We start from the raw sequence: 27,028 nt of genomic DNA, 5'->3' as shown, positions 1-27,028 counted from the left end.
AGACACTGCACTTTCTGGGCCTTCACATCCAGGCCATATTCAAATCCTGCTGCTTCCTTTTTTCTCTCCGGCCAGACTGCCAGAGCTCTTCTTCAAACCGACATCTCCCACCTTGGCTACCACAGTCTCCTCTTCAGTCTTCCCGGCATCCACCTCACCTCACCCCACCCCTTTCTATTCAAAACGATGCTGCTAAAATTTTCTTCCTGGCTCATCCCTTCAATCATGTTACCCCCCCACCCCTCCTCCTGTTGGGTTCTTCTATTGTCTCCCTCTTCAACACATCCAACACACATGATAGTGTGAGGGGCTGTGAAAGAACAACCTAGCCAATCATCTCTTCACATTGTGAGCTTCCCCTTCACTCCGTGAATGATGGCCGATTCCATTGTTTGCTTCTTCCATGTTGCCCTCCTCTGATCAGTTCTCACAGACGCTGCCTTGTCCATCAGACCCACGCCTCTACCATGACCCCTCTAGTAAACAGCCTATTAGTGATCTGTTAATATAGCTAGTTTTAAAAAAATCTATGAAGCCTCCAAATGGTCCGTTTGGCTAATATATGCAACCATATATTCCTCCTCCTGTCACCTTTGTCTTCCCACCCTCCACTCCCTTGTATTCTACACCCACCTGTGGCATTTTGTCCCTATTTCGAGTGAAAGCTTTTTGGGACTGTCTTCAGTTTTGTTTGTACAGCACCTGGCATAACTATTGACATTTATTTGTATTCAAGTGCTGCCTCGGGACACCAGTCAGGGTCTGTTGTGCTAGGCACTATACAACACATAACATAACAGACTGTCCCGGTCCTGAACCGCTTACTCCAATCCTGATTAAGGGCGTCTGGATGCTACTGGAACACAACTAAGGTTCATTGCTAATGTACAACCATGTTACAAACCTTATAATTGCAGTGTCAGTACTTGCATTATATACACCTTCTAGGGCAGTGCACATTGACAGTTGGACATCTATCTTCACCACCGTCTTCTCTTCTCTTCTAGCCTCTCCATGTGGTTTGTCCAGAGCAGTACACCCAGCCTCCACCCACCCAGTCCCATCGCACAGACCTGATGATAGACTGCCAGCCGCCGGCAATGTCCTACCGCCGAGCAGAGGTGCTGACTCTCCCATTCAAGCGGCGCTACGAGAAGATTGAAATCATGCCAGAAGTGAGTGACAAAAGGAAAACAGCATGGTGGCCCCTTGCTGTCTAACACCACATTGGTCCTGATGCTGTGTGTGTCTGTAGTCTCTTTAGACAGAAAGGTGTTGCACATATGACTTATATTGCGTATGACGGTGCAAAGCACTTCCCACTAAGCAGAAGGCTAGAATGAGAGGTACTCCTGAGAGGGTGTTCACAGTGTGAATATATTAAGGTTGACAGAATCACTGTGGGAAAGCTAAAAATGTTGATTATCCTTTGCAAGCACGTCACACTTCAAAGCACATCACACACATGTTAATCCTCTGTCAACACCGGTGAGGTTGCCAAATACAATCCCCATTTAAAAGATGGGTAAACTGCGGCGCTGAGAAGCCGAATGATTTGCCCAAGGTCTCACAGTGAGTCCGAGAGAGAGCTGGGAATTGACAGTCAGGGCTACTGGCTTCTGTCTCCTGCACCACTTGCTAGAAAAACCCTCTCCTTCTCTTGTGAAACCATGTTAAGGCACGCTAGCAAATGGCTTAAAATCATAGAATATCAGGGTTGGAAGGGACCTCAGGAGATCATCTAGTCCAACCCCCTGCTCAAAGCAGGACAAATCCCTTTATTTAATGTTAACAAATGATGATTCAGTAAATGGTCTTAGAGTCCAATAAGTGAATTGGTTGATTGTAACCATCTAACATAGGCTCATAGACTTTAAGGCCAGAAGGGATCATCATGATCATCTAGTCTGATCACCTGCACAACGCAGGCCACAAAACCTCACCCACCCACTCCTGTAATAGGCCCATATCCTCTGGCAGAGTTACTGAAATCCTCAAATCGTGATTTAAAGCCTTCAAGTTACAGAGAATCCACCATTTACTCTAGTTCAAACTGGCAGGTGACTCGTGCCCCACACTAGAGGAAGGCAGTCCCCTCTGCCCCCAGACTCCAAGGTCTCTGTGAATCTAATCTGGGTGAAAATTCCTTGCTGACCTCAATTATGGCAATCAGTTAGACCCTGAGCATGTGGGCAAGACCCAGCAGCCAGAAGAATTCTCTGTAGAGCCCTCCCAATCAGTGATCCATTTCCCCTGTTGAAGATATTTGCAAATAGCAGTCCCAGATGGGCCATATGCCATTGTAAGGTAATCTCATCAGACCATTCCCTCCATAAACTTATCCAGATCAGTCTTGAGACAAGGTAGGTTTTTTCCCCTCCATTACTACCCTGGGGAGACTGTTCCAGAACTTCACTCTTCTGATGGTTAGAAACCTTTGTCTAATTTCAAGCCTACATTTATTGAGGGCCAGTTTGTTCTTATGCCAATATTGGCCCTTAACTTAAATAGCTCCTCTCCCTCCCTGGTGTATATCCCTCTGCTGTACTTATTGAGAGCAATCATATCTCCCCTCGTCATTTGTTTTGTTAGGCTAAACAAGCCAAGCTCTTTAAGCTTCCTCTTGTAAGGACAAACACAAAGTACTACACTTAGGAAGGGAATAATCTGTTGCACAAATACAAAATGGGAAATGACTGCCTAGAAAGGAATACTGCAGAAAAGGATCTGGCGGTTATAGTAGATCACAAACTAAATGCGAGTCAATGAAATACAGTTGGAAAAACAGTGAACATCATTCTGGGATGTTTTAGCAGAAGTGTTGTTAGCAAAGCATGAGAAGTAATTCTTCCGCTCTACTCAGCACTGATAAGGCCTCAGTTGGAGCACTGTGTCCCGTTCTGGGCACCATGCTTCGGGAAAGATTGGACAAATTGGAGAAAGTTCAGAGGACAGCAACAGAAATGATTAAAAGTCTAGACAACATGACCTACGAGGAAAGAATGAAAAAATTGGGTTTGTTTACTGTGGAGAAGAGAAGAGCGAGGGGGGACATAAGTCTTCAAGTATGTCAAAGTTTGTTATCCTCCTCCTCTTTATAAATTATTCTCCTTATCCAATGAGGATAGGACAAGGAGTAACAGGCTCAAATAGCAGCAAGATAGATTTAAGTTAGACATTAGGAAAAACTTACTAACTGTCAGGGTAGTTAAGCACTGGAACAAATTACCTAAGGAGGTTGTGGAATCTCTGTGATTGGAGGTTTTTAAGAACAGGTTAGACAAACACTTTGTCAGAGATGGTCTAAATAATATTAGTCCTGTCTCAGTGCAGGGGACTGGAATAGATGATCTATCGAGGGTCCCTTCCAGTCCGACATTTCTGTGAGTCTCCATTCCTCTGATCATCCTAGAAGCCCTTCTCTGCAACTGTTGCATTTGAAGTTATCTTTCGTAAATAGGGGAGACCAGAACTGCACACACAGTATTCCAGATGAATACTACTTATGCCTGTCACATTGATTAATAATGTATTAATCCTATAAACTATGCACAAACGTACTCTTAATATTAAGTGACCTGTATTCTAACAGACATGATGTTAAAATATTTTGACAATACAATCAGCACAGATGTGTCTGTGGATCAAAGGTGAGGCTGTTTACAAGCAGACTATAGAGCCCCATGGAAACGGATAAAAAAAAAATCTGTTTTTCATTGGAGGAAACAATACCCTTAGTGTTCACACAGGATGCAGAGCTACAGGAGGAACTGTACCTGAGTAACAAACCGCAATAAGCCAGGCTCCTACCACCACCACATCATCTGTATCCAGTTCAGTTTTGTGAGTACGCCAACCCCTGCTGAGGTTATCCCTGGAGTTGAGGATGAAAAATATACTCTCAGATGCAACGTCACTGTGGCATGTGTATTTGTTGGAGCCATTTGCATATTTATTGGATCCTGTTAAAGCTAGGGCTAGTAAAATGTGACGTATGTTCAGGGTTGTGACCAAAACAAATCTTGTGTTAGCAGGGTGATATTCACCCCCTATGCAGAGAGCCAGGTCAAGACCTAGGGAGCATTTAAATTCTACTGTCAAGTCCTGGGGCTTTCCTTCAAGCCTGAGGGTTTGAGTGGTACCTATTCCTTGGCCTGGCTCTGCTCCGGGGGCAATATCACCTGTCTCTGAAAACAGCGAGGCTAACAGCAGAGTAAATCCTGCAAAAAACGTTATTCAGACATTCTTGTATTTGAAATACATTCCTTTCAGAAAGAGGAAGGATGGCCCACTGGTTAGGGCACTGGCCTGGTACTTGGGAGACAAACATTGAAGTCCCTGCTCTACCACAGACTTCCTGGGTCAACTTGGGCAAGTCACTTAGTCTCTCTGTGCCTCAGTTCCCCCTCTGTACAATGTGGGTAATAGCACTGCACTCCCTAACAGGAACGTTGGGAAGATGAATACTTGTGAGGCTCTCAAATACTCTGCTGCTGGAGTCCAGATGACTGTGTGAGATAGAAAGAGATGCCAGCTGTGTTTGTTTTCCTCGAATATGCTGGCCCATAGGCTTATTGGCAAGAATATTTGCAGAAACCGCCATTTTTCTTTTCCAGCAAATACCACTAGCTATAACACTTCCAGTCACACCAGAAACCTAATTCAAAGCGATTTGTCCATTCAGGGCATGGAAACGTCCTCCATGACCAATTGGAACCCCCTGAGTTTTAAAACATGGCTGCCAAATGCTTGAAGCCAACTCCTCGTGAGCAGGGCTGAGGCTGAAATAGGTTCATGTGAAACATCTGTCGTCGTTTTGAAGCACGCCTGGCTTCTGGGAAGCGTGATTCTTTGTAGAATATGTGTAAACAGAAAAGAGCCAATGGGATGGATAAACTGGTCTTTATGAATAGTTCACCCAGTCTGGGGTCCAAATAGGAACCCAGAAGATAGTTCTGGAAAGGACCTCCTAGAGCGTCTAGTCTGTTACCTGGCACTTGTGTGGTACCACAGCCTGTGCACTATTTCTCACACCGTGCAGCTGACCTCCCTGAGAAGGATCCAGCCTCTTTAGTGAGACTCTCCGACCAGCCATGGGGAAAATAGTGAGGAGAGGAAGAAGGGGAGTTGAAATGATTGAGCTAGTGTCACACAAAGTACCAACAAAACTCCCCCCTTTTTGGCGGCCTCAACAGAGACCAAGAAACTGAATGGGCCATGGAGACTGAATTCCCAACATATCCCTAGAGCTGGTCCCTCCAGGTCAGGTCGGAAGTACACTCGGGGTGGGATGTGACGAAGCTTGCTCTGTTGACCGTTAACCAGTGGAGAGAGGGCTTCAGTCTCCAGAGGAAGGATAGCCTATGGGCTAAGGTGCTAGGTGGGAATTGGGAGATCTGGCGTCTATACCTCCCGCTGCCTCAGCATGGGGCTTTGTATGCAGTTTTTGTACTGCTTTAACTGTATCTGTTTAGAAATTAGTATAGTTTGAGGTACAACTCCTCAAGGGGTACCACTGTAAAAGTGCTTTTAGTGGTATAGCTGTGTCCACATGAGGGAAGGAGGGGGGGGTGAGAGAGAGAGATTTAACTATATTGGTATAAAATCACAGCCTGGGATACCACAGTGGTGAACTCAATAGAAAACCCTACTAATAAAGGGCTGTCAATAGGGCATCCTTCACCAGCACTGAAATGTTAAGAGAAAATGTCATAGAAAAGATTTTGTTCATTCTCTAAATTAACGTAATGCTGGTGAAAGGTGCTGAATTGGCAGTGCTAAAGACTGAATCCTCTGGCCACCCACACAACAAGTGCCTCTGCTGAAGGGGTTAACTTTCTCCCCCTGCACTGCCAACATACCTCCAGGACGACCCAGCACAACCACATGGAAATCGAATTCTGTCTTCCTGGTCCATGCAGTCTTTGACCTTTGAGTCTCACAATAAGGATGGATGCCAGTTGGCGCTAACCACAACTCAGTCAGGCTATGCAAATCCCTGATATCTCTAAGAGTGTAATCTCTCCTTCTCCCTATTATCAGCCATGCCCTCTAGTACAACTGATCTTTAAAAGGATCATTCTAATCTTCAAAGACCTGAGAGGAGGGGAAATTGCATTCTATGGCATGTATTTGTTTCACCCCCACTCCTCCCCCCATGTCACTTAACATCCCAGAGAACTGCCCCCACTCCACCTTTCGGGAGTTGTCATAGCCCCTTGACGTTCTGATCCTGGAGAAAAGACCAGTGTGTTGCTCCTTTGTTCTGCAGAGGAGCCATTAGTGAGTTGGTTTGGAAAGGTTTTCCCCTTGCACAGATGAATTATCTATTTCAGCCAGGGTTTATGCCGGCTTCCCAGCCATGTGGAAGATTTCAGTGTCAGAAGGTGCCTGCAACATCCCCATCTGCAGGGCGGGCCATTCGGGGCCAAAATCACACCAACAGTGGTCCCTGTATGGTGGAAAATCTCAAGCGACGGTGTAAGTGGCAACACCACCTGCTTGGGGTGGTGGTATTCACCACCAGACGTGTTGTGGGGGGGCTGGACTGCCACAGGAAGGGGTATTTTACAGCTCTCTGCATCAACATTGTGAACCCAGCCTGTTATCTTTCAAAACACAACTTAAACCAAAGAACAAACGCTAAAACCTGCTCCGGAAAACACCAAATGTCTGTCAGCCCTTTCCCTTTCTCTCTGGTACATTAACTTCCATAGACTTTCAAACTGTACAAAGAGGTGTCCAGATTTGTCTCCTGATTCCTTAACTCTCTTGTTAAAAGTGAAAAACCCATGAGTCATTGTGGTCCCAGTAGCAACAGAATGGCTTCAGTGATGTGTGCGATGAAAGGCGGCTTTCTGTTAAAACCGCTTTCCTCCACATCCCCACCCAAAACAATCTTGGCTAACCTTTCTAGGGTCAGATTCTGGTCTCTTACACAGGTGTGAATCCATGGCGGTCAGTGGAGTCACTGTGCATTGAGATCACTGTACCAGAGAGGAAAATCTTGCCCAGTAAGACTTTTAGATGTTAATGAGATTTACACTTAGTACAGCCTTTTGTCAGTGAGTTTTTGACTCTCCAGTGGCACAAGGCTAGGGCTGGCTCTCCAGAGTATTATGGAAGCATTTTCACTTTGTTTAATTAATCTGTTCCTTTGAGCGTCTGCATGTCACTTTAAAAAGGCAGCTTACTGGAAATTGGTTAGGCGTTGTCTGTTCACAGGAGAGTATGGGGGATGGAAAACATCTTCTGGAGCAAACAGATAAATTTGAACTGTAGCCTTTGAGCAAACAGTGTGACTCCAATTTAATTACAATTTGAGCAATGATGCCTATCACATGACTTCAGCAGCAGGCTGTCTAATTGAATGAGGGCTGTATTGTTTTTAAAATATTCTTCTATTGTAAAAGCTCATTGGGGAAAGGACCAGTGCTACTGGATGTGTGTGCGCCTTCTAGCACAATGGGGCCCTGGCCTTGGTTGGGGGACCTCTAGCAGTGCCCCAGCCCTAGAATCATAGAATCATAGAATATCAGGGTTGGAAGGGACCTCAGGAGGTCATCTAGTCCAACCCTCTGCTCAAAGCAGGACCAATTCCCAACTAAATCATCCCAGCCAGGGCTTTGTCAAGCCGGGCCTTAAAAACCTCCAAGGAAGGAGACTCCACCACCTCCCTAGGTAACGCATTCCAGTGCTTCACCATCCTCCTAGTGAAAAAGTTTTTCCTAATATTCAACCTAGAGCTCCCCCACTGCAACTTGAGACCATTGCTCCTTGTTCTGTCATCTGCCACCATTGAGAACAGCCGAGTTCCATCCTCTTTGGAACCCCCCTTCAGGTAGTTGAAGGCTGCTATCAAATCCCCCCTCATTCTTCTCTTCTGGAGACTAAACAATCCCAGTTCCCTCAGCCTCTCCTCATAAGTCATGCGCTCCAGCCCCCTAATCATTTTTGTTGCCCTCCGCTGGACTCTTTCCAATTTTTCCACATCCTTCTTGTAGTGTGGGGCCCAAAACTGGACACAGTACTCCAGATGAGGCCTCACCAATGTCGAATAAAGGGGAACGATCACGTCCCTCGATCTGCTGGCAATGCCCCTACTTATACTGCCCTAGATGAACTCCCCTTCCTGGGGACTCACCAGGCTGCTGTGCGGTCCCACCACACTGGACCCGTTTGCTCTGAAGTGTCTCTTGGTCTGGGTGGCTCAAGCTGTTCTCTTCCTTGGTTCCCTTTTCCTTCGGAAAGAGAGAGTGGGATCAGTAAGGTGCGGCCTGTCTCAGACCTTGCTCCATTGAATCTTATCCCTTCTGGGTAAACCTTCCTGTGTGCTCTCTTGTTTAGACCAAGACCTGTTCCACTTGCAGAAGATGGGATAAAAAGGGAAGGTACTGGATTGAAATTCACCACTCACCAGCCGGGTCTAACAAATCTTTGTATAGAGGGAAAACACTAGGAAGTAATGATCAGTTTCTCACAAGTGGGAAGCACCACAAGACGCTTTCACTGCAGTCCCCTCCAGCACTGGACAATAAACAGCTTCAGCTGATAACTTTTTGTTATCTCTCTTTATACCTATGCATTAGTCTTTCATTTCTGTTAACTCTCCTCCCCAGTCAGTCCAGGTTTTCTGCTCATCCAAACCAGTTTCTTCTAGCTTTGTGATTACTTTAATCATGTTTGTGGGGAAGACAAAAGTTAATCTGTGATGTCTTACATGTGACTTTATGCTGTGCTGTAAAACTTTTAAATCACAGAAGACTTCTGTCAGGCCTAACCAAACCTTCACTATCAACCAAACCTTCACTATCAACAAAACTGGGAGGAGTGGTAGATACACTGGAGGGTAGGGATAGGATACAGAGGGACCTAGACAAATTAGAGGATTGGGCCAAAAGAAACCTGATGAGGTTCAACAAGGACAAGTGCAGAGTTCTGCGCTTAGGACAGAAGAATCCCATGCACTGCTACAGACTAGGGACCAAATGGCTAGGAAGCAGTTCTGCAGAAAAGGACCTAGGGGTTACAGTGGACGAGAAGCTGGATATGAGTCAACAGTGTGCCCTTGTTGCCAAGAACGCTAACGGCATTTTGGGCTGTATAAGTAGGGGCATTGCCAGCAGATCGAGGGACGTGATCATTCCCCTCTATTTGACATTGGTGAGGACTCATTAATTATTATTATTATTATTATTATTATTAGGACTCATCTGGAGTACTGTGTCCTGTTTTGGGCCCCACACTACAAGAAGGATGTGGAAAAATTGGAAAGAGTCCAGTGGAGGGCAACAAAAATGATTAGGGGGCTGGAGCACATGACTTATGAGGAGAGGCTGAGGGAACTGGGATTGTTTAGTCTCCAGAAGAGAAGAATGAGGGGGGATTTGATAGCTGCTTTCAACTACCTGAAAGGGGGGTTCCAAAGAGGATGGAGCTCGGCTGTTCTTAGTGGTGGCAGATGACAGAACAAGGAGCAATGGTCTCAAGTTGCAGTGGGGGAGCTCTAGGTTGGATATTAGGAAAAACTTTTTCACTAGGAGGGTGGTGAAGCACTGGAATGCGTTACCTAGGGAGGTGGTGGAATCTCCTTCCTTAGAGGTTTTTAAGGTCAGGCTTGACAAAGCCCTGGCTGGGATGATTTAGTTGGGAATTGGTCCTGCTTTGAGCAGGGGGTTGGACTAGATGACCTCCTGAGGTCCCTTCCAACCCTGATATTCTGTGATTCTAAGTGAAGTTGCCTATAAGTGTAGGCATAACCAATTAGGGAGGATGCTAGCTTTATATGGATGCAACTTCTAGGTTAAAAGGCTGTGTGAAGCACGTCTTGTGCACGGACTGGCCCTGAGGAGTATCTTGGCCCTGTGCTTATCTGAACTCAGGAGATACAGTTCTGGCACTTGATGGGTGGGTGGGGAAGTGGAAATGATTGGCCAGTAACTAGCCTAAAAATTTACTACAAAAGGCTCATTTTATCCTCAATCATTGTGCAGCCTCTCGTTGCATTCAGTGGGATTCTGCCTGTGAACTGAAGGTAGTGCATGGCCTGAACTGAAGTCCAATGACCGTTTTACCTGAGAAAGGACTAGGTAAAGATTTAGGATTTGACCCTCAGCCTGCATGTACCTTTATCTTCCATGCCAACAACTGTAGCTGGCCATCAGCAGTGTTTGGTATACCAGATCCTGTTCAGTTGTGGAAAATACAATCCCAAGCGAGAGATTCGACAGCAGTGTTTGCTAAGAAGTTACTTATGCTACAAGAATTTACACTGCCATCTACATGCAAAAATCACAGTAGTGACACTTCCAAAAACAAATCTCTCTGCAATTCTCCTAGTTCGTGGGGCTGCACTCGGGCAAAACGCTGGCAACTTTACTCTTTTATGGGGTTGATTCTTTTTGGTAAAAATTAAAACGGAAACAGACCAAAACAGAAAAGTAAAGAGTGTGAAACTAAAACAGCCGCAAGCCAAACTCAAACCTGCCACCTCCCAATCTAAAGGTTGATGACATTAATCCCCATTGCTACACTAGTATTGATTCTTCCCAGGCCTCCAGCAATATGAACATGGAAGGAAATCAGAACACTACCAATGTTTTCATGTTAGTAACACCACGCAAGTGCTCTTCTGTGTGTAGGGGGCTGATCAGTGTAATGCTAGTCCTCAGGTGTTTGTGTGTGTTTTTCCATGGCTTCCACAATGCTAGCCCATGGCACTAGGGTTGAAGTAATGACTGGGAGGTAGAACTTCCCTTCTTGTTGCATGGCTGGACGTGACGTAATAACCTTCGGATTGGGTCACTGAGCTTCCATACTAAGAATCAGCCAACTCTCGATCAATGGAAGATGAGCCGGTATCGTAGAGAAAGTAAAAGTGAATGCCTGCTGCAGAGTGTTGTTGACTGTTAATGGCTCAAGTGTTGTGATTTACTGTCCCCGCGTGCTTAATACTCAATAGAGCGGAATAGCAGAGTGCTTCAGTGACAGAAGAGGCACTCTTCGAACTTTCATACAAGGCAGCTCCTTTGATTTAAGAATCTCTTCCTTTACAATAGTTGTCGCCTTTCTTTGTGTTCTTTGTTAGAGCCAGTTCTGTATTGATTCCACAGTGCAAAGGGGCAGGGAGAGAAAGTGCCTTCGATCCCTTCAAAGTGCAATGCGTTACACCGCTGCAAGCATAGCTATTTTTAGCTCTGAGGCCAAATCTGAAGCTGTGACTGCCAACATATCGCTTTTCTTTTACATTTTGCTACTAAGGCCTCTATGAGTGTCTATTATTTTCCAGTGGAAAACATCAATCCGTCCCTTTTTAAGCCGGTGTTCTCAAATTTCTTCATAGGATGGGCCGCCTCTTAATAGTGACACTGGGTAAGATTTTCAGAAATGTTTAACGTTGGCCTAAATGCTTCCATTGAAGCCAGTGGTGAAACTCCCATTGCTTCACTGGGAGTGGGGTCAGGCCAATGCCGAGTGCTTTTGGAAATCCCACGCATCGCTTCTGTTCAAAATTGTATGGATCACGGCCTCTACCACTTGCAATCACATAACATCCTTGCAGCAATTGCTTCCATAGGAAAGTATATAGTACCCACCTCCTTGCACTGTGGGGAGGTGGCATGGTATAGTGGTTTAAGACAGTCCCCTGCTCTTATTCCAAACTCTGCCATGGACTTGCTGTGTGATCTCTAGCAAGGCATTGATTAACCCCTCTGGGCCTGGACTGGGAATAATCCCCATCTCTGTGAAATGCATGGAGATCCTCCTCCTGTTTTTCATGCATGTGAACAGCGTGTGGCAGCGGCAAGACCGCTTGTGTTCCCTTGCTAGCAGTGTACCGGAGATGCTTAGCTATAGAGGCCCGACTTTCTAACAAGCTCTGTTCCCAGTTAGGCATGGAAATGAGTGGCTGGAGTTTCAAGGGAGCTCGGCACCCTAGATGCTAAATCCTTCTCAAAATCTGGCCCCAGTCATGGATGCCAAGCAGAGGACTAGGCTCAGATGAGAGAAATCTAGTGGAGGTTCTGTCCACGGGCGGCTGACGTGATATCGCGTGGGATATGGGGGTTACTACTATGGGGAAATAGTGAAGTCGATCCCTGCCCCTTCCTAACATGGTTGTGCTTACCTTTTGTTACCTCTCTTCACCATCTGGAGTTCCAACAGCTTCTGAATCCTGAGATCACTACTAGCCATCTTGGGCTGGCTAGGAGTTTGCAGCCTTTTCCATCAGATTCAGGAGTTCCCATCCATGCCGTTGGTACCTCCACATTGGATAACTGCAGTGTCCTCTGCTGGGGCTGGCCTTGAAAACTAAGTGGAAAAGTCAGCGGATGCAATATATAAATACTCATTCACTTCATGCTGTTTGTGGCAGGGACCCTATAATATCTGTGCTCCAAGGACGGCATTGGCTTCCAGTTCACTGGTGCAGGTCAAGGTGTTTAGTTCTGACCTCTTTTTCTCTGCCTGGCTCACCAGCATGTGACAGTCGAGATGCTTGTGCTCACGGGTCCTGGATTTATATGTTTAGAGGCTGCTGGCCAATCCCCCAACTCAGGAATTAGTTTCCCCAACCATCTTGGTCTGGCACGTCCTGAGTCTGCCTGCCCACTCTGCAAGGCCTGTCAGTTTGCTCAGAGTTCCCCTGCAGAGATGTGCGGGGGGGGGGGGTTTAGATGGCATGGGGACATCTCTTTATACAGTGACAGTAAGTTTTATATGGATATCAATATGTAGGTGCTTTATAAAGTTGCACCTGGGGCCAGACACATGTTGATCATATTTAAAAAATTGCTATTTACCATGAACGAGAAAGTTTAACAGTCTGCGACTAAAGAGAAAGGCCGGCGGGAGGCTAGAGTGGGTGACTGAAATTTGCTCCTCATGTCACTTCCTAGTTGCCCACCTTCTGCAAACCTCCGCATCCACAATGCTGACCATGGAGCATTTACTGCCACATCCTCCCTCCAAAAACTAGTGGGCAATGCGTATTCAAAAGGGCTGCCGTTGACTGAAATTCAGACCCAAATCTAGAGGTTGAGTGAAAACAAAAAGCAGCAGAAGCACTTACATGAGCTTCAACAAGCTGGTGCCAAACAAATTCAGCTTCCCCTCCATACTTTGCCGTCCAGACACTAAAAACCTGAATGTGAAACTGATTCTGTTTTTTTTTTTTTTTTTTTTTTGTAGTGTCCAAGATGTAAATAAACAGCATGAACAATGGGAAATTAGACTTTGAGTGCTAATAATCAAAGGTGTCAGTAACGTAGCTAATGCTTTTTAAAATTAGGTGTCTCTTTAACTGTCCATTTCATAAAAGTTGCCCCTGGATACCGAAAACCCACTTCTGAGAGCGATACAAAAGTCAATAGCACTGAGACAGGGAAAGAGAGAGAGCCGAGGAAGGGGGATGCCAGGTAGGAGTGCTCTGTCACTGCACCCTGGCTGTGTTTACAGTTCATTCGTTCGTGTTAAAAACATCAGGCTGCCAATTTAAATCGCAGCTGGCTTGGTGGGAATTTAGAGATTATCACTTGCTAAACAAAATCCTTTGTTTGCTTCAGCTTGCAGATTCACTGGTGCCCTTGGAGATTAAACCTGGCATTTCCTTAGCAACCGTTTCTGCTCTGCTGCATACTAAAGACAACAAGCATGTGCTTCAGGTACCGTATGATGGGGATTGGAGGAAACTCTCCATACACAGGGCAGCCCTGGCATCTGGGTCCCAGCTCTTCCCATGTGGCAACCCCTTCAACTAACACCTGTGCCCACACTGCAGCAGATGCGGTCAGACGCTCTCTCCTAGTGCGCATGAGCGAGGCTGGACTCCTAGATGAGTCAGATGTGGAACTGAAAGTGGGCTGCTTCTAAATCTCTGTGCGCCCAGCTGAGATAAAAGGAGGAGAGGGATTATTCATAAGGAAAGGCCACAAATCACATTAGTGTCTGTGCCTAGTACAAGTATTGGTATCATTCAGTCTTTCACCGTGGACGGTCATGGAGTAGAAGGTAGACAGCCTTAAAACACTGCGGGGGGGACCCCAGTCCCCTAAGCGAATGAAATGCTCTGTTCTCCTGGGGCAGATCATGGGGTTAGACCAGGGGTAGGCAACCTATGGCACGCGTGCCGAAGGCGGCATGCAAGCTGATTTTCAGTGGCACTCACACTGCCTGGGTCCTGGCCACCAGTCCGGGGGGTTCTGCATTTTAATTTAATTTTAAATGAAGCTTCTTAAACATTTTAAAAACCTTATTTACTTTATATACAACAATAGTTTAGTTATATGCTATAGACTTACAGAAAGAGACCTTCTAAAAACGTTAACATGTATTACTGGCACGCGAAACCTTAAATCAGAGTGAATAAATGAAGACTCGGCACATCACTTCTGAAAGGTTGCCGACCCCTGGGTTAGACTGTGAACTGAGGTTCTCCAATGGTCAGCTGGGGAGAGAATCCTTCCCCATTCTGGCTTACAAGAGTAGTAGTTCTGCACCTACCACAGCACTGCTTTGTAGAGGGAGGCAATGTCTAAATCAATGAAAGCCAGGCCCTAGCTCTTCGCAGAGAACCTTTGCTGCCCTCCTGAGCTCCTCCTGCTCATAAAGGAGCTGGGGCTTGTGGGCCGCTCTTCTCCCCCCTCCGAGCCTGAGAAAAGATCAGCAGCTCAGGGGCTACCCTGCTTCCTCCTCCTCCGTTCCTGGTAAAGGGGCAGTGGTATTTGGGCTGCTCTGCTCCCTTCCTCCCCTCCAGAGAAGGAGCCGGAAGCTTCCCAGCATGACTCGGCGTACTTCCCTGGGCAAACTTTTGAACTGCTCCAGAGAATGCTTTTCCAGGGCCTGCCTATGCAAAATCCCTCCCTGTAGATTGGCTTTTGTGATGCCAGTGAGAAGCGAGTTACTGACCCCGTTAACACCCAGAACCCCCAACAACTAGTTCCTCGCTCGGGATTTGCCAGTGCAGCCTGACTTGTGTGTGTGTCTTCTGAGTTCGTCAGGGTGGGCACGGCCTCATTTTGTCTTGTACAGCACTGAGACTGTTATAGGTGCTAAATCAATAATAATGGGCTAAACCTTGAGGCCTGAATCTGCTCATCACGCTCCTTTAAGGTGTCTCAAGATGGGCACCCAAACCTGCTAATTGCTTTTGAAGATCCTGGCCTGCCGGTGATGACGGGCAGTGGAATCCAGGGTCAGCTTCCTTGTCTTCCCTTCAGAGCTGCAACACCCCCTCTCAGCAGTGAGGGGCAGAGAGTCTGCCCCTCCCCACCACCTCTTACGTGCGTGCACCCCAGGTTACTAATGCTGTAATAAGCTTTTCAGCTGGTCTGTTCCTGTGCATTCTTGCCTTTAGCCCCCTCCAAAACCCGCACAGCCCCCAGCCAGCAAGAAGAGAAAGCGGGTGAGTGACGACGCCCCAGAATGCAAACCTTTAAAGCCGTTGCTGAGTGGCTCCATTCCCATGGACCAGTTTGTACAGACCCTGGAGAAGGTAATAACATATGTTTCCTGTAGCATGGAGGTTCAAGTGGACTTTCCCAGAGCCCAGAAAGCCAGTGTAGAGCAGGAAAGGGGATTATCTACGGTGGTCCAAAGGGATATAAACAGACTGAACAGGGTGAAGAGATAATAGATACCCTGAATATGGGGGTGGGGGTCCTGCTGGCTATGAAGTATCTTCCCAAGGAAAGTGATGGAAGCCCCATTTTATCCGTCATTTTAAAACTAGGTTGAACAAATTACTGCCGGATGCCACTGCGAGGAGCCATCCTGTTCTCTCATGGGTGGGGAGGCTGGATGGCCTGTTGGGTCTCGTTTTGCTCTTCTCTCACTGTACAAATACCTTTGCCCCCCACCACAATGTAAAACGTTTCTGAACTCTGGCTTTGTGCTCCGGACACCTCAGTAATGGTGTCTAGCCATGGGAGTTCGGCGTAGCGTCACGTAGCTCCAGAAAGGATCCCCGCTAACGCAGTGCTCTTTAAACGGACAGCCTTAAATAATGCGGGAAGCCTCACGGCAAATTAACCTTCCTTCCTCTCTCTTTCTCCGTCGCAATGCGTGTTCTAGATCATCCACTGGTTTCTGAGGTGTGGAAGGGGAAAAAAACTATCAAATGGACTAAGGAGCAATTAAAGTTACTGCATTGGTGGAGCACTTCATGTCCTCCTTGGCTCCACTCCTGAAAGAGCCAGGTGTTTAGCTGGTGGAGGAGGGGAGAGGTTGTTTACGGTGAGAACAGAACAGATCTGTACTGGTAGGGAAGGGAGCAATGTCTAGGGGTTAGAACAGAGTACTAGAAGTCAGAGTTTTATGCCGCTGACCTGGTGTGTGATCTGAAGCAAGTCACTTCAGCCAAAAGTTTCAAAAGGGCCGATTAACTTTGGGTGCCTGTTTTTGGAGGATGTCTTGCGATACCTAGAGGGCCTGATTCCCCCTGCTGGAGGTGCTGAGCTCCCACAACTGCATTTGAAGTCAAGGAAGCAACATGTCCTCAGCACCGCTGAAGATCAAGCCCCAGCTGTCTACAGTTGGGCACCCAAAATGAGTTGTCACTTCTGCACATTTTGGCTTTAACCTCCCTGTACCACAGTTTCCCCATCTATATAATGGGGATAATACTTAGCCTATAGCTACACTGCGCTTTCATCGGTAAAATTGTTGTCAGTCAGGGGTGTGAAAAAAAAACTCCCTGACCAACAAAAGTTTTACTGACTAAAAGCACCGGTGTGGACGGCGCTTTGTCAGTGGGAGACGCTGTCCTGCCAACAAAGCTACCGCCCCTTCTTGGAGGTGGTTTGATTTTGTCAGCAGGAGGTGGCACAGCTGGGCCGCTGTAAGGTGCGCAGCGTAGACCCAGCCTCAGTGTTTATCAGAGGAATTTCAGTAGGCTTATAACTAATGCTTACAAAGCAGTTTGCTACTTACGGTAGCTTTCAATCCCACTTCTTCTACGTATTAAAGAGTTTGAGTGCAGAGCTGTGTCTTTTATGGCCCTTAAACCCCCCCACCCCCAAATATTTCATTCTAAATGTGAGTACTTTCTCCCCAATCCCCATGTGCAGCATGGTTTCAGCGATGTGAAGGTGGAGGACACAGCAAAGGGACACATTGTGCTCTTGCAAGAGGCAGAAACCCTCATTCAGATAGAAGAGGATTCAACGCACATCATCTGCGACAATGACGAAACGCTCCGGGTCAAGTTGCGGGACCTGGTTCTCAAATTCCTTCAGAAATTCTAGCGCTTCCCCGACGGAGATCCGGCCAGCCTCTCCTGAACGAGGAGAGCAAAGCAGGCCTGTGAGATGACAAAACTCCAGAGAAAAATGGAACCGCTTCCCCTGGGGGAGCCGCAGAGAGCACCTCTCTGATTTCATAAAGAGCCAGAAAACGTCTCCCGCGTGAGGAAAAGGGGGGAGTATTTTATAGATAATTAATTTTAACCAACTTTTTGCAACCTTTCAAACCAATTCCCTTGCTGTAAATTTGGGTTTAGAGCCCCTCGGTAAGAATTGCAAAATAAAACATCTGCTGTATGTTTTCACCCAGGTGAAAATGCTACCTAGAAACACACAGCTGGCCCGGGTTACGCTCAACACCCTGATCGTCTGCCTGAAAAAGCGCATTGCAGAAGTCTGCCCATGTGGCGCTCATTACTGGACGGGGAGCGGGAGGGGAAGGGTGTAGGTTATTTACTTTTTACCATCTGTGCTGTCTATTTCCTTTTGCTCTGATTGGCCAGTTAAACCAGTCCGTTTTATTTTCTGATCCTTTCTGCATTTGCACCATGGTGCAGTCACGTTTTCATTCCCCGCACTGGGGTGGGGCGGGGGGATATTTATCATCACTTGAGGCCAAACTTTTTTTTTTAAAAAGATGGATGCCTAAAACTAGTCTCTTGGGTTTGAAGTTAGGCCCTTAAAAAAGTACCCTGATTTCCCCTCCGCCCTTAAAAGGTCAGTGCCCCCAGCAGCTCATGTTGAAGTTGCTGGTAGTTCAGAGAAGTTGAGCTCCTTTGACCATCAAGGTACTTATTTGGGTGCCTAAATATGGACTTAACAGCATAAGTTTAGAGGGAGTTAGGACTCCGCTCCCATTGTGCTTAACTCTTGTTTGATCCTTCTCAAAACCTCCCCCGTGAGCCTTAATTTTCAGAAATCTTGGCCTGAAATTTTAACAATCACGTGACCAATTCCATTCAGAGCAGGGTTTATGAAACTTTTCCCCCCTGCGTGTGGGGGTCTAAACTCAATTAATAGTGCCACGTTTGAAAGCAGCCAGTTTATCAAATTTCACACCATTGTTTCCGAATGGGATTTTTGTAGTTATTTGGCGTTCAAAAAACCATAGAAGAATGCCAAAGCAGGGGCAGTTTCTGTGGTTTGTCAAAGCACGTGCTTGCCCATACCACATTTTGTGCGCATGTACATACGTACGTACACTTGGAAAATACATTCACTTTATGGCCTGTAGGAGATTAAAGCAGTACAAGAGCAGTTCCATAATAAAAAGTATTTATTTATGCTAGTGCAGCTTCCAAATTGCATTTTCTACACTTCAGCTTCATGTTTGATGGGCTGGAGAGGCTCCCGCAGCTACACCTTTGCTGAGTGCGTGTCAGGGCATGTGACAAATAGTGTTATTAAGGTGATAAAAACTGGTTCCGGCAACATTAATCCTAATAAGAGTTTACAACATTTGCAGTAGTTCTGCTTCTTTATCATCCCTCTAAAATGGGATAAAAGAATTGGACATATTTCACCTTGTAATTAAATCTCCAAAAAGATTATTCTTCACACACACAGGCTGTGTGATAAACTCATTGGAGTCGGGGAGGAAAGGGAGGGAGGGAGAGTGTGTGGGGAATACGTGAGTCCTTGAAAATGTCTGTCATCTGTGTAACTAAACTGTCTCCAGTGTTGAGCCCGAGGTCCACAGTGTTATGTTTGAGACCACTAATTTGCACTGATAATAGCAGGAGAATTTACCTGAGACTTTAAGGAGCTGGATTCTCAAAGCTGAAGCTTTGCATTAGTGCTTGTTGAGTCAGCCTTGCGGGAGTGTCCCCAAATCAACTGCCAGCCAGCAGACAGGCCAGCCAGATATTAGTTTCCCCTTGTCACTGCCTATACTGTGAGTGATTTAGTATCAGGAAATTAAAATCAAGGTCCTGCCGTGTAATCCCTCAAGGAAACGCCTGGGACTTCAGGAACAACAGCAGAGCGCAGTAATTAGCAATACGGGGATGTTATTTTGGGTCCTGCTGTCACCATGACTAAGTGCAAGCGGTGAAGGAAATTGGTTTGCTGGGTGACGTAGCTCTTAAAAATCCTGCTCAGTGTTGTGCTGGCGGCCACTGGAGAAGCGGAAGTCAATTCACTGACTAGAATGTACATTGCGCGCTGTGAAATTGTTCAGTGTGTCTTTAATTACAGCCGTGTCATGCTTTGCTCCGGAACTGGGCTCCAATCCCCATTTTAGGAGCTAGTAGGGTAGGGCGCATGCTGGGGGGAAGGAGGGGGTCTATTCCTGATGCTTCCACACACTTGCCAAGTGAGCTGAGGGCTGATTAGCAGAGTCTGGGTACTTGCAACTCCCACTGACCTCAGTTAGAGCTGTGGGTGCTCAGTTACTTTGACTTTTCTTGTGCATCCATTTCACCACCTGCAACTCGGGGATCACGATACCCAGCTTTTGGTAAAGCGCTTTGAGCACTTTGGATTCAAGGTGCGGTTGGTTCACGGTGTTCTCCTTCTCCTGTTGTATAATGAGGAGAAGGGAAGTCTTGTTTGCTGAAACATAGGACTGGGATCTGGCTAATCTTGCAGACGGGGGGGAAATAGTTCCCTAATCAAGTCATCTGCTTGAGGAAATTGTATGGCCTTCGTTATGCAAAACATCAGCCTCCATCCCCGTGGACACTTCTGGCCTTAAAGTCTACAACTCGGGGGGCAGTTCCAGACTCTGACCCAGAGTGGGCGATGTTGTCGCTGCAAGATCCCAGGGATCCTTCCCCCCCCTCACTCCCCCACCCTGCCTCCTTGCTTAAGGCGTGAAAACTGCATCATATGTCTCCAAACAGAAGAGCCTGCTATTAAAGTAGACCAGGGATTGGGAAATCAGCTGTATCCACCATGGAGCTCAATTTCCCTTCAGATTCCCAAGAGTTCTTAAAAACAACGAGGAGTCCTTGTGGCACCTTAGAGCAGGGGTCCCCAACGCAGTGCCCGTGTACTGGCCGGTGGCTAAGCAGCCACCAAGATGCCGCCGAATTTCGGCAGCATTTCAGCTGCGACGCCTCTGGATTACGCTGCTTGTTGGCGGCATTTCAGCAGATGCTCGTCCGCCGCCATGGTCCTCCGTGGCTCATCGTCTGGTGCCCACCAGACGAAAAAGGTTGGGGACCACTGCCTTAGAGACTAACATGTTTATTTGGGCATAAGCTTTCGTGGGCTACAGCCCACTTCATCAGATGCATGGAGTGGAAAATACAGTAAGGAGGTATAAATATACAGCACATAAAAAGATGGGAGTTGCCTTACCAAGTGGGGGGTCAGTGCTAACGAGGACAATTCAATAGGGTGGATGTGGTCCATTCCCAACAGTTGACAAGAAGGTACCAATTCAGATATTTCTTGGGGGGGGGGGGAGCAAATGCTGGTGTGTGTGTGTGTCCCCCCTCAAAAGGGACCCCCATTCCAGTTCCCACTAGTTCCCCTCCGGGACTCCAGGGCTTCCTCGGCCGGGGAGTTGCCCCTCACTCTTACCGCACAGTGCAGGAGCTGGTGCTGCTAGGAGCTGAGTTCTTGGCAGACTCCCCTGCACTCTGCCATCGAAGAACAGATTCCCCATGAGCCAGATTGCAGCTGCATTTCCATCTGGCTGGAAGGACAGACAGCAGAGCAACATTAGAGAGGTTAAGACCCTGTGTACACGGTCTGTATGGAGGGGCAGCCAGGTCAAATGTCAGTGGTATTGTGACCACGCAGCCGGAGCAATGCTCCGAGCAGCCATACTGATTTAGTACAGGACAGCGGCTCAAAAGTGGCTGGGCCATGCCCCCCCCGGCCGCCCTGCAGCTGATAGTACTTTGAGCCAGTGCAAAAGCCTTGAGGGTGGAGGGTTCTTCCTTCCCATAACTGGCACCACTGCTGACCAGTACATTACTACTCAGGCAAGAGTGCTTTGGCCATCTTCTGCCACCAGCTGTAACAGTCGCTTATAGATGTCAAAGGCATGATCGGAACAGTGCAAGTAACAACCCAGCACACTCAGGCAGGACTTAACTCCCACCTAGACAACATTACGGTACCTTTGGGACTCTGGCCATTACTGATTCATAGAATATCAGGGTTGGAAGGGCCCTCAGGAGGTCATCTAGTCCAACCCCCTGCTCAAAGCAGGACCAATTCCCAGACAGATTTTTACCCCAGATCCCTAAGTGGCCCCCTCAAGGATTGAACTCACAACCGTGGGTTTAGCAGGCCAATGCTCAAACCACTGAGCTATCCCTCCCCCCATCACTTTAAATAGCAAAAAAAAGAAAGAAAGAAGAGGCAGAAAGAGGGGGGGTGTGGGTACTTTAACAGCACAGGTAATTGGTTTATAGTTCCCAGAAGATGAAAAATCCTCGCCTTGGTTGCAGCATGTGTGGTGGTCTGTCTATGCTGCACCTTGTGCCGGTCACTGGAAACACTTAGGCACCCTGAAAAGGCTAGTGGGATGCAGACATGTTGCATGGGCCCGAATAGCCCCACCACCACTTTTCAGAGCCACGTCAGACAGCTCCTCTTCTGTCTCCACCAAGCAGCGCTTGAGAATGAAACGCAAACATAGCCACTGTTCCATGCTGGATCCTTTTCAAATGGCCAATTTGCAGGGCTGCACCTTGCAACCTCACAAGCGATTCATTTCCAGTACTCCCCTGGTCCTGCGCTCACCAGAGAGCCTTCAGTGCAAACCATCAGATGGGCCACTGGGTCAGAAACTAATGAATAAAAAGTTAAAATGAGCTTTTTGTACTTGAGCAGGCTTTATGAGGGAGATGATCATGGATGGGTAGAACAATATTATGGTTGCTTTCCATTTATATTAGCCTTAAAGAACAGCCGGACCAATTCATTCAATTTCATTTTTCTTAACTCGTACAGGGTACTGCCAGAGATTTCTCCTGCTTCCCCTTCAGGCCCTGAGAAAGACACAGTCAGCAGTGACTGTGTTACAAACGAAGTAGAAAAAGCAGAATGCAGAGAGAATTTCAGGGGGAATCAAGAGCTCCTAAAGTTGTGTGGGGAAAGTAAAATACGTGAGTGGAAACAGATCCCTTCACAGACGGGGAAGGGGGGAATGAAATTAATGACTACTCAAAAACAGCGGCAAGGCTGATCTCTTCTGAGCTCTGGCTGTACCAAGAAACATTAAGTCAATCACAGACGTAATTAAGATTCATTAAGTAGTTACTGATAACGAGCAGGTACGGGCAGAGTTGAAAAATGTGAATATCCAGGAAGGTGCAGCATCATTAAGGGAGCGCTATAACCAGGGCCGGCTCCAGCTTTTTTGCCGTCCCCAGCTTTTTTGCCGTCCCAAGCGGCGAAGAAAAAAAAAAAAAAAAAGATTAAAGCCACGATCGGCAGCAATTCGGCGGCAGCTCTACCGCGCCGCTTCGTTCTTTGGCGGCAATTCGGCGGGCGGTCCTGCCCTCCGAGTGGGACTGAGGGACCCGCCGCCGAATTGCCGCTGAAGACCCGGATGTGCCGCCCCTTCCCATTGGCCGCCCCAAGCACCTGCTTCCTGTGCTGGAGCCGGCCCTGTCTATAACCAATGTAGGGTGCCACTGAATGAATTGTGAAGGACTCACTCAGAACCAGAACACTCCAGGAAAAACCACAGTTGTCCACAGGGCTGCTACGAATGACAGCGCCCAGACAGACACCCACAGGAGAGCGTTCCCTGGAACGGGCCTGCAGCTGTGGAATTCACAGCTAATGCAGCTCAGGGCCCGGTTAGCCACTGGGCCCAATCAAGTAGCAACATACAGCTGTCTATTCTCAACAAGGCCTCCCTTCCCCTAGCAGATCCACCCCCTATCCCTCCTACTCCCCAAATTGCAGTCTGTTGCAGAACTGTTGGCTTCACAGGAACCAGGCTCTGGTTTTTCATGAGAACACCCCAGCTCCCCTGAGATGTCTCCTCAGTGAAAGGATGCACAGTGCCTCTCCCCATTCTGTGTTATATTGAAACTGTCTTTTGTCTTTATTCATAGGGCAGGGTGATCCCTGTCTGTTGTAATGCTCTTGTATTCCCTCCAAGCTGTTTTGATTGTTGTCTCTGATGGCTTTCCATTGATAGTCTTGGCATGGAGCAAGAGTGGACAATTGAGCCTGGCATTACTTCTCCTGCTAAACAGGGAGGGGTGACAACTCCCTCCTACCTGAATGGGCCATCACCAAGACATATTATTCCCAGACAACTAACGTTTACACCAAGTTCATGAAGCAGACTTTCAATATAAATACATTATTCCCATCCTTACACATTACCCGTACATACATCTGGCAATGATTATGACTCTTGACCAGTTACGAGCTTTCTGTAGATCCCTTCAGGCTATGCTTCATGGATAAATAGCCTGCACGATATGTTTGGTCAGGGCCGGCTCCAGGCACCAGCTCAGCAAGCAGGTGCTTGGGGCGGCCAAGGGGAAGGGGCGGCAGGTCGGGCTCTTCGGCGGTGGGTCCCTCGGTCCCTCTCAGAGGGAAGGACCTGCCGCCGAATTGCCGCCGAAGAATGAAGCGGTGGCGGTGGAGCCGCCGCTGAAGTGTTGCCGATCGCGGCTTTTTTTTTTTCCCCCCGCCGCTTGGGGCGGCAAAACCACTGGAGCCGGTCCTGGCTGGAGAGGGGCAGGTCAACTGTTGTCTAGGATTCTTTGGGCAGTGGCCCACACTGTGACATTCCCCAAGGTACAGCGTGGACCGTTGAACAGCGGTGTCCCCTTAACTCTCTCGTCTGGGGTGCCTTTTACACTGCTTTGCTGTCAGAACAGCCACACCTGGCCGGCTCACACAGCCTTCAGCATGCAAATTCACCCCCAGCTAATTACATGAGCACGCTGACCAGTCACTCATGCATTACATTCAGGACAAATTACATACTCGCAAATTCTTAGTCCCAGCCTTGTTCCCCCAGCAATCTGTCCAGCACACTACTGCACAGTGCAAGCTCACAGGAAGTCCGTCATTTCATCAAAGGAAATTATACATGCACCAGACTTGTTATCCTAAATGGAGTTTCCCACACCTGCTAATCCAAACACACCGGTTAAGCTGAAACAATAAATAGGGCTGTCAATTAATCGCAGTTAACACATGCGATTAACTCAAAACAAATTCACTTTTTTTTAAAACGAGCATTAATCGCACACCTCTGCAGACAGGATTCGGCAGAGGCCGGATAGGGTGGGAGGCACCAGCTGCGACAGTAAGCGGGAGGAGGCCGGGGACAAGAGACTCCATAATATCCAGACGAGATGCGTAGATTACTGAAATGTCTCCAGACTCCTCGGAGCCGGTCTCTCACCCTCTTTCCCCTGCAATAATCTATTGATTTGTTTTACATGATGAGAGGAGTAAGGGCAATCGCCAGCAGCCGTGAGGATGCAAAGCAGGTAAAGGACGCTTCGGAGCTGCCACTGCCAGACCCCACCCTCCTGGTGTCTCTACCCCTGACCCCCCGCACTGCACTAATCAATCATGACCCTGTCCCATAGTCTGTAAATAAGCAGGAAGCATTATCTCCCGTTAACGTAAACAAGCTTGTTTGTCTTAGGGCTGGTCTACACTACCGGCCGGCTCAACGCGGTCGATTTATTTAGAAGGAGGGGTGGGGACCCAGAGAGACAAAAGATTCCTGCTGCAGTCATGAGAAATCCCCTAGCTATCACCTGAGCTGGAACAAGGACTGTACCAGGGGAAAGGATTGGGCCCAGACTAGGAAGAAGTCCAGTCTGTGAAAGAAGCTTATTGGAACATCTCTGAGGGTGAGATTTTATCTGAAATCAGTTTCTTAATGTATTAGGCTTAGACTTGCGTGTTTTGCTTTATTTTACTTGGTAACTTACTTTGTTCTGTCTGTTATTACTTGAAACCACTTAAATCCTACTTGTTATACATAATAAAATCACTTTTTCTTAATAATTAACCCAGAGTAAGTAATCAGTACCTGGGGGAGCAAACAGCTGTGCAGATCTCTCTATCAGTGTTATAGAGGGTGGACAATTTATGAGTTTACCCTGTATAAGCTTTATACAGAGTAAAACAGATTTATTTGGAGTTTGGATCCCATTGGGAACTGGGTATCTGGTGCTAGAGACAGGAGCACTTTCTAAGCCGTTTTCAGTTAGGTCTGCAGCTTTGGGGGCGTGGGTTAGACTCTGGGTTTGTGTTGGAGCAGATTAGCGTATCTGGCTCAACAAGACAGGGTTCTGAAGTCCCAAACTGGCAGAGAGAATGGGCTCAGAGGTAGTCTCAGCACATCAGGTGACAGTCCCAAGGGGGTTCCTGTGACCCAACCCGTCACAATCGTGTCTACTATAGATGCGATAAATCAACCGCCAATCGCTCTAGCGTTGACTCCGGTACTCCACCTCAACGAGAAGCACAAGGGGAATCGACAGGAGAGTGTCTCCCATAGACACACCGGAATGAAGACACTGCGGTAAGTAGATATAAGTACGTCGACTTCAGCTACGTGAATAACGTAGCTGAAGTTGCGTAACTTAGATCACTCCCCTGTAGTGTAGACCAGCCCTTAGTGATTGGCTGAACAAGTAGGACTGGGTGGACTTGTAGGCTCTAAAATTTTATATTGTTTTATTTTTGAGTGCAGTTATGTAAAAAATAATAATTCTACATTTGTAAATTGCACTTTCACGATAAAGAGATTGCACTACAGTACTTGTATGAGGTGAATTGAAAAATACTATTTTTATCTTTTTTACAGTGCAAATATTTGTAATCAAAATAATATAAAGTGAGCACTGTACACTTTGTATTCTGTATTGTAATTGATATCAATATATTTGAAAATGTAGAAAACATGCAAAAATATTTAAATAAATTGTATTCTATTGTTTAACAGTGTGATTAAAACTGATTAATCGCAACTATTTTTTAATGTTGCGATTAGTCAGGATTAATTTTTTTAATCATTTGACAGCCCTAACAATAAGATACATTTATTAACTACAAAAAGATAGATATTAAGTGATTACAAGTATTGAGGTATAAAAGTCAGGACTGGTTGCAAAATAAAAGAGTAATACGCAAGCTAATACCTAACTTAACAAGCTAAGTGAACTTAAAAGCAAAGGTTTTGTTTCACCATACGCTGTTGTAAATTTCACAGGCTGGGTCTCCTTCCAGCCTAGGACCCCTCCCTCTTTGTTCAGTTCTTTGAGAGCCATTGATATAAAGAGCAGAGAGATGAGGGGAGGAGAGGTGAAGTCAAGAGTTTTCCTCCCTTTTTATAATATGATCTCTTGTACTAGAAACATCCTTGCTGAGTCATGGTGACATGCAGTCTGTTGCACATGTGCAATTTGAACCATCCCTGTGATGCAATGTTTCTTGTTTACCCCTTTCTGTTGCTGGAGAATGGCTGCTTAAGCCGGTGATGGCCCTTTAACGCCTGTCTAAAGGTGCTAGTGTGTCTTTGTTTCCAGGGGAGGCTCTAGCTTTTTTGCCGCCCCAAGCACGGCAGGCAGGCTGCCTTTGGCGGCATGTCTGCGGGAGGTCCCTGGTCCCGCGGATTCAGTGGCATGCCTGCGGGAGGTCCGCCGGTCCCACGGCTTCGGCGTACCCGCCGCCGAATTGCTGCCGAATCCGCGGGATCAGCGGACCTCCCGCGGGCATGGCGCCAAAGGCTGCCTGACTGCTGCCCTCTCAGGGACCAGCAGGGCGCCCCCCGCGGCTTGCCGCCCCAAGCACGCTCTTGGAGCGCTGGTGCCTGGAGCCGCCGCTGTTTGTCT

The 27,028-nt window shown here is 47.2% G+C and overlaps 1 protein-coding gene across 1 annotated transcript in view; it reads left to right on the top strand.

Moving 5' to 3' along the window:
• The window catches only part of INTS9 (integrator complex subunit 9), an 85,412-nt gene extending 66,884 nt beyond the window's left edge, over positions 1–18,528 (top strand). The window contains exons 14-17 of the mRNA XM_065400917.1: positions 1,008–1,175; positions 13,566–13,664; positions 15,356–15,493; positions 17,067–18,528. Coding sequence (XP_065256989.1) covers positions 1,008–1,175; positions 13,566–13,664; positions 15,356–15,493; positions 17,067–17,243 — 582 coding nt within the window. The 3' untranslated portion in view covers positions 17,244–18,528. The remainder of the gene's footprint in view (positions 1–1,007; positions 1,176–13,565; positions 13,665–15,355; positions 15,494–17,066) is intronic.
• Positions 18,529–27,028: the final 8,500 nt, after the last annotated feature.

Source organism: Emys orbicularis, chromosome 3 (genome assembly GCF_028017835.1).
Source record: "Emys orbicularis isolate rEmyOrb1 chromosome 3, rEmyOrb1.hap1, whole genome shotgun sequence".
Lineage (NCBI taxonomy): Eukaryota > Metazoa > Chordata > Testudines > Emydidae > Emys > Emys orbicularis.
The sequence above is the reverse complement of the archived record's forward strand: the minus strand, read 5'-3'. Positions and strand labels throughout refer to the sequence as shown.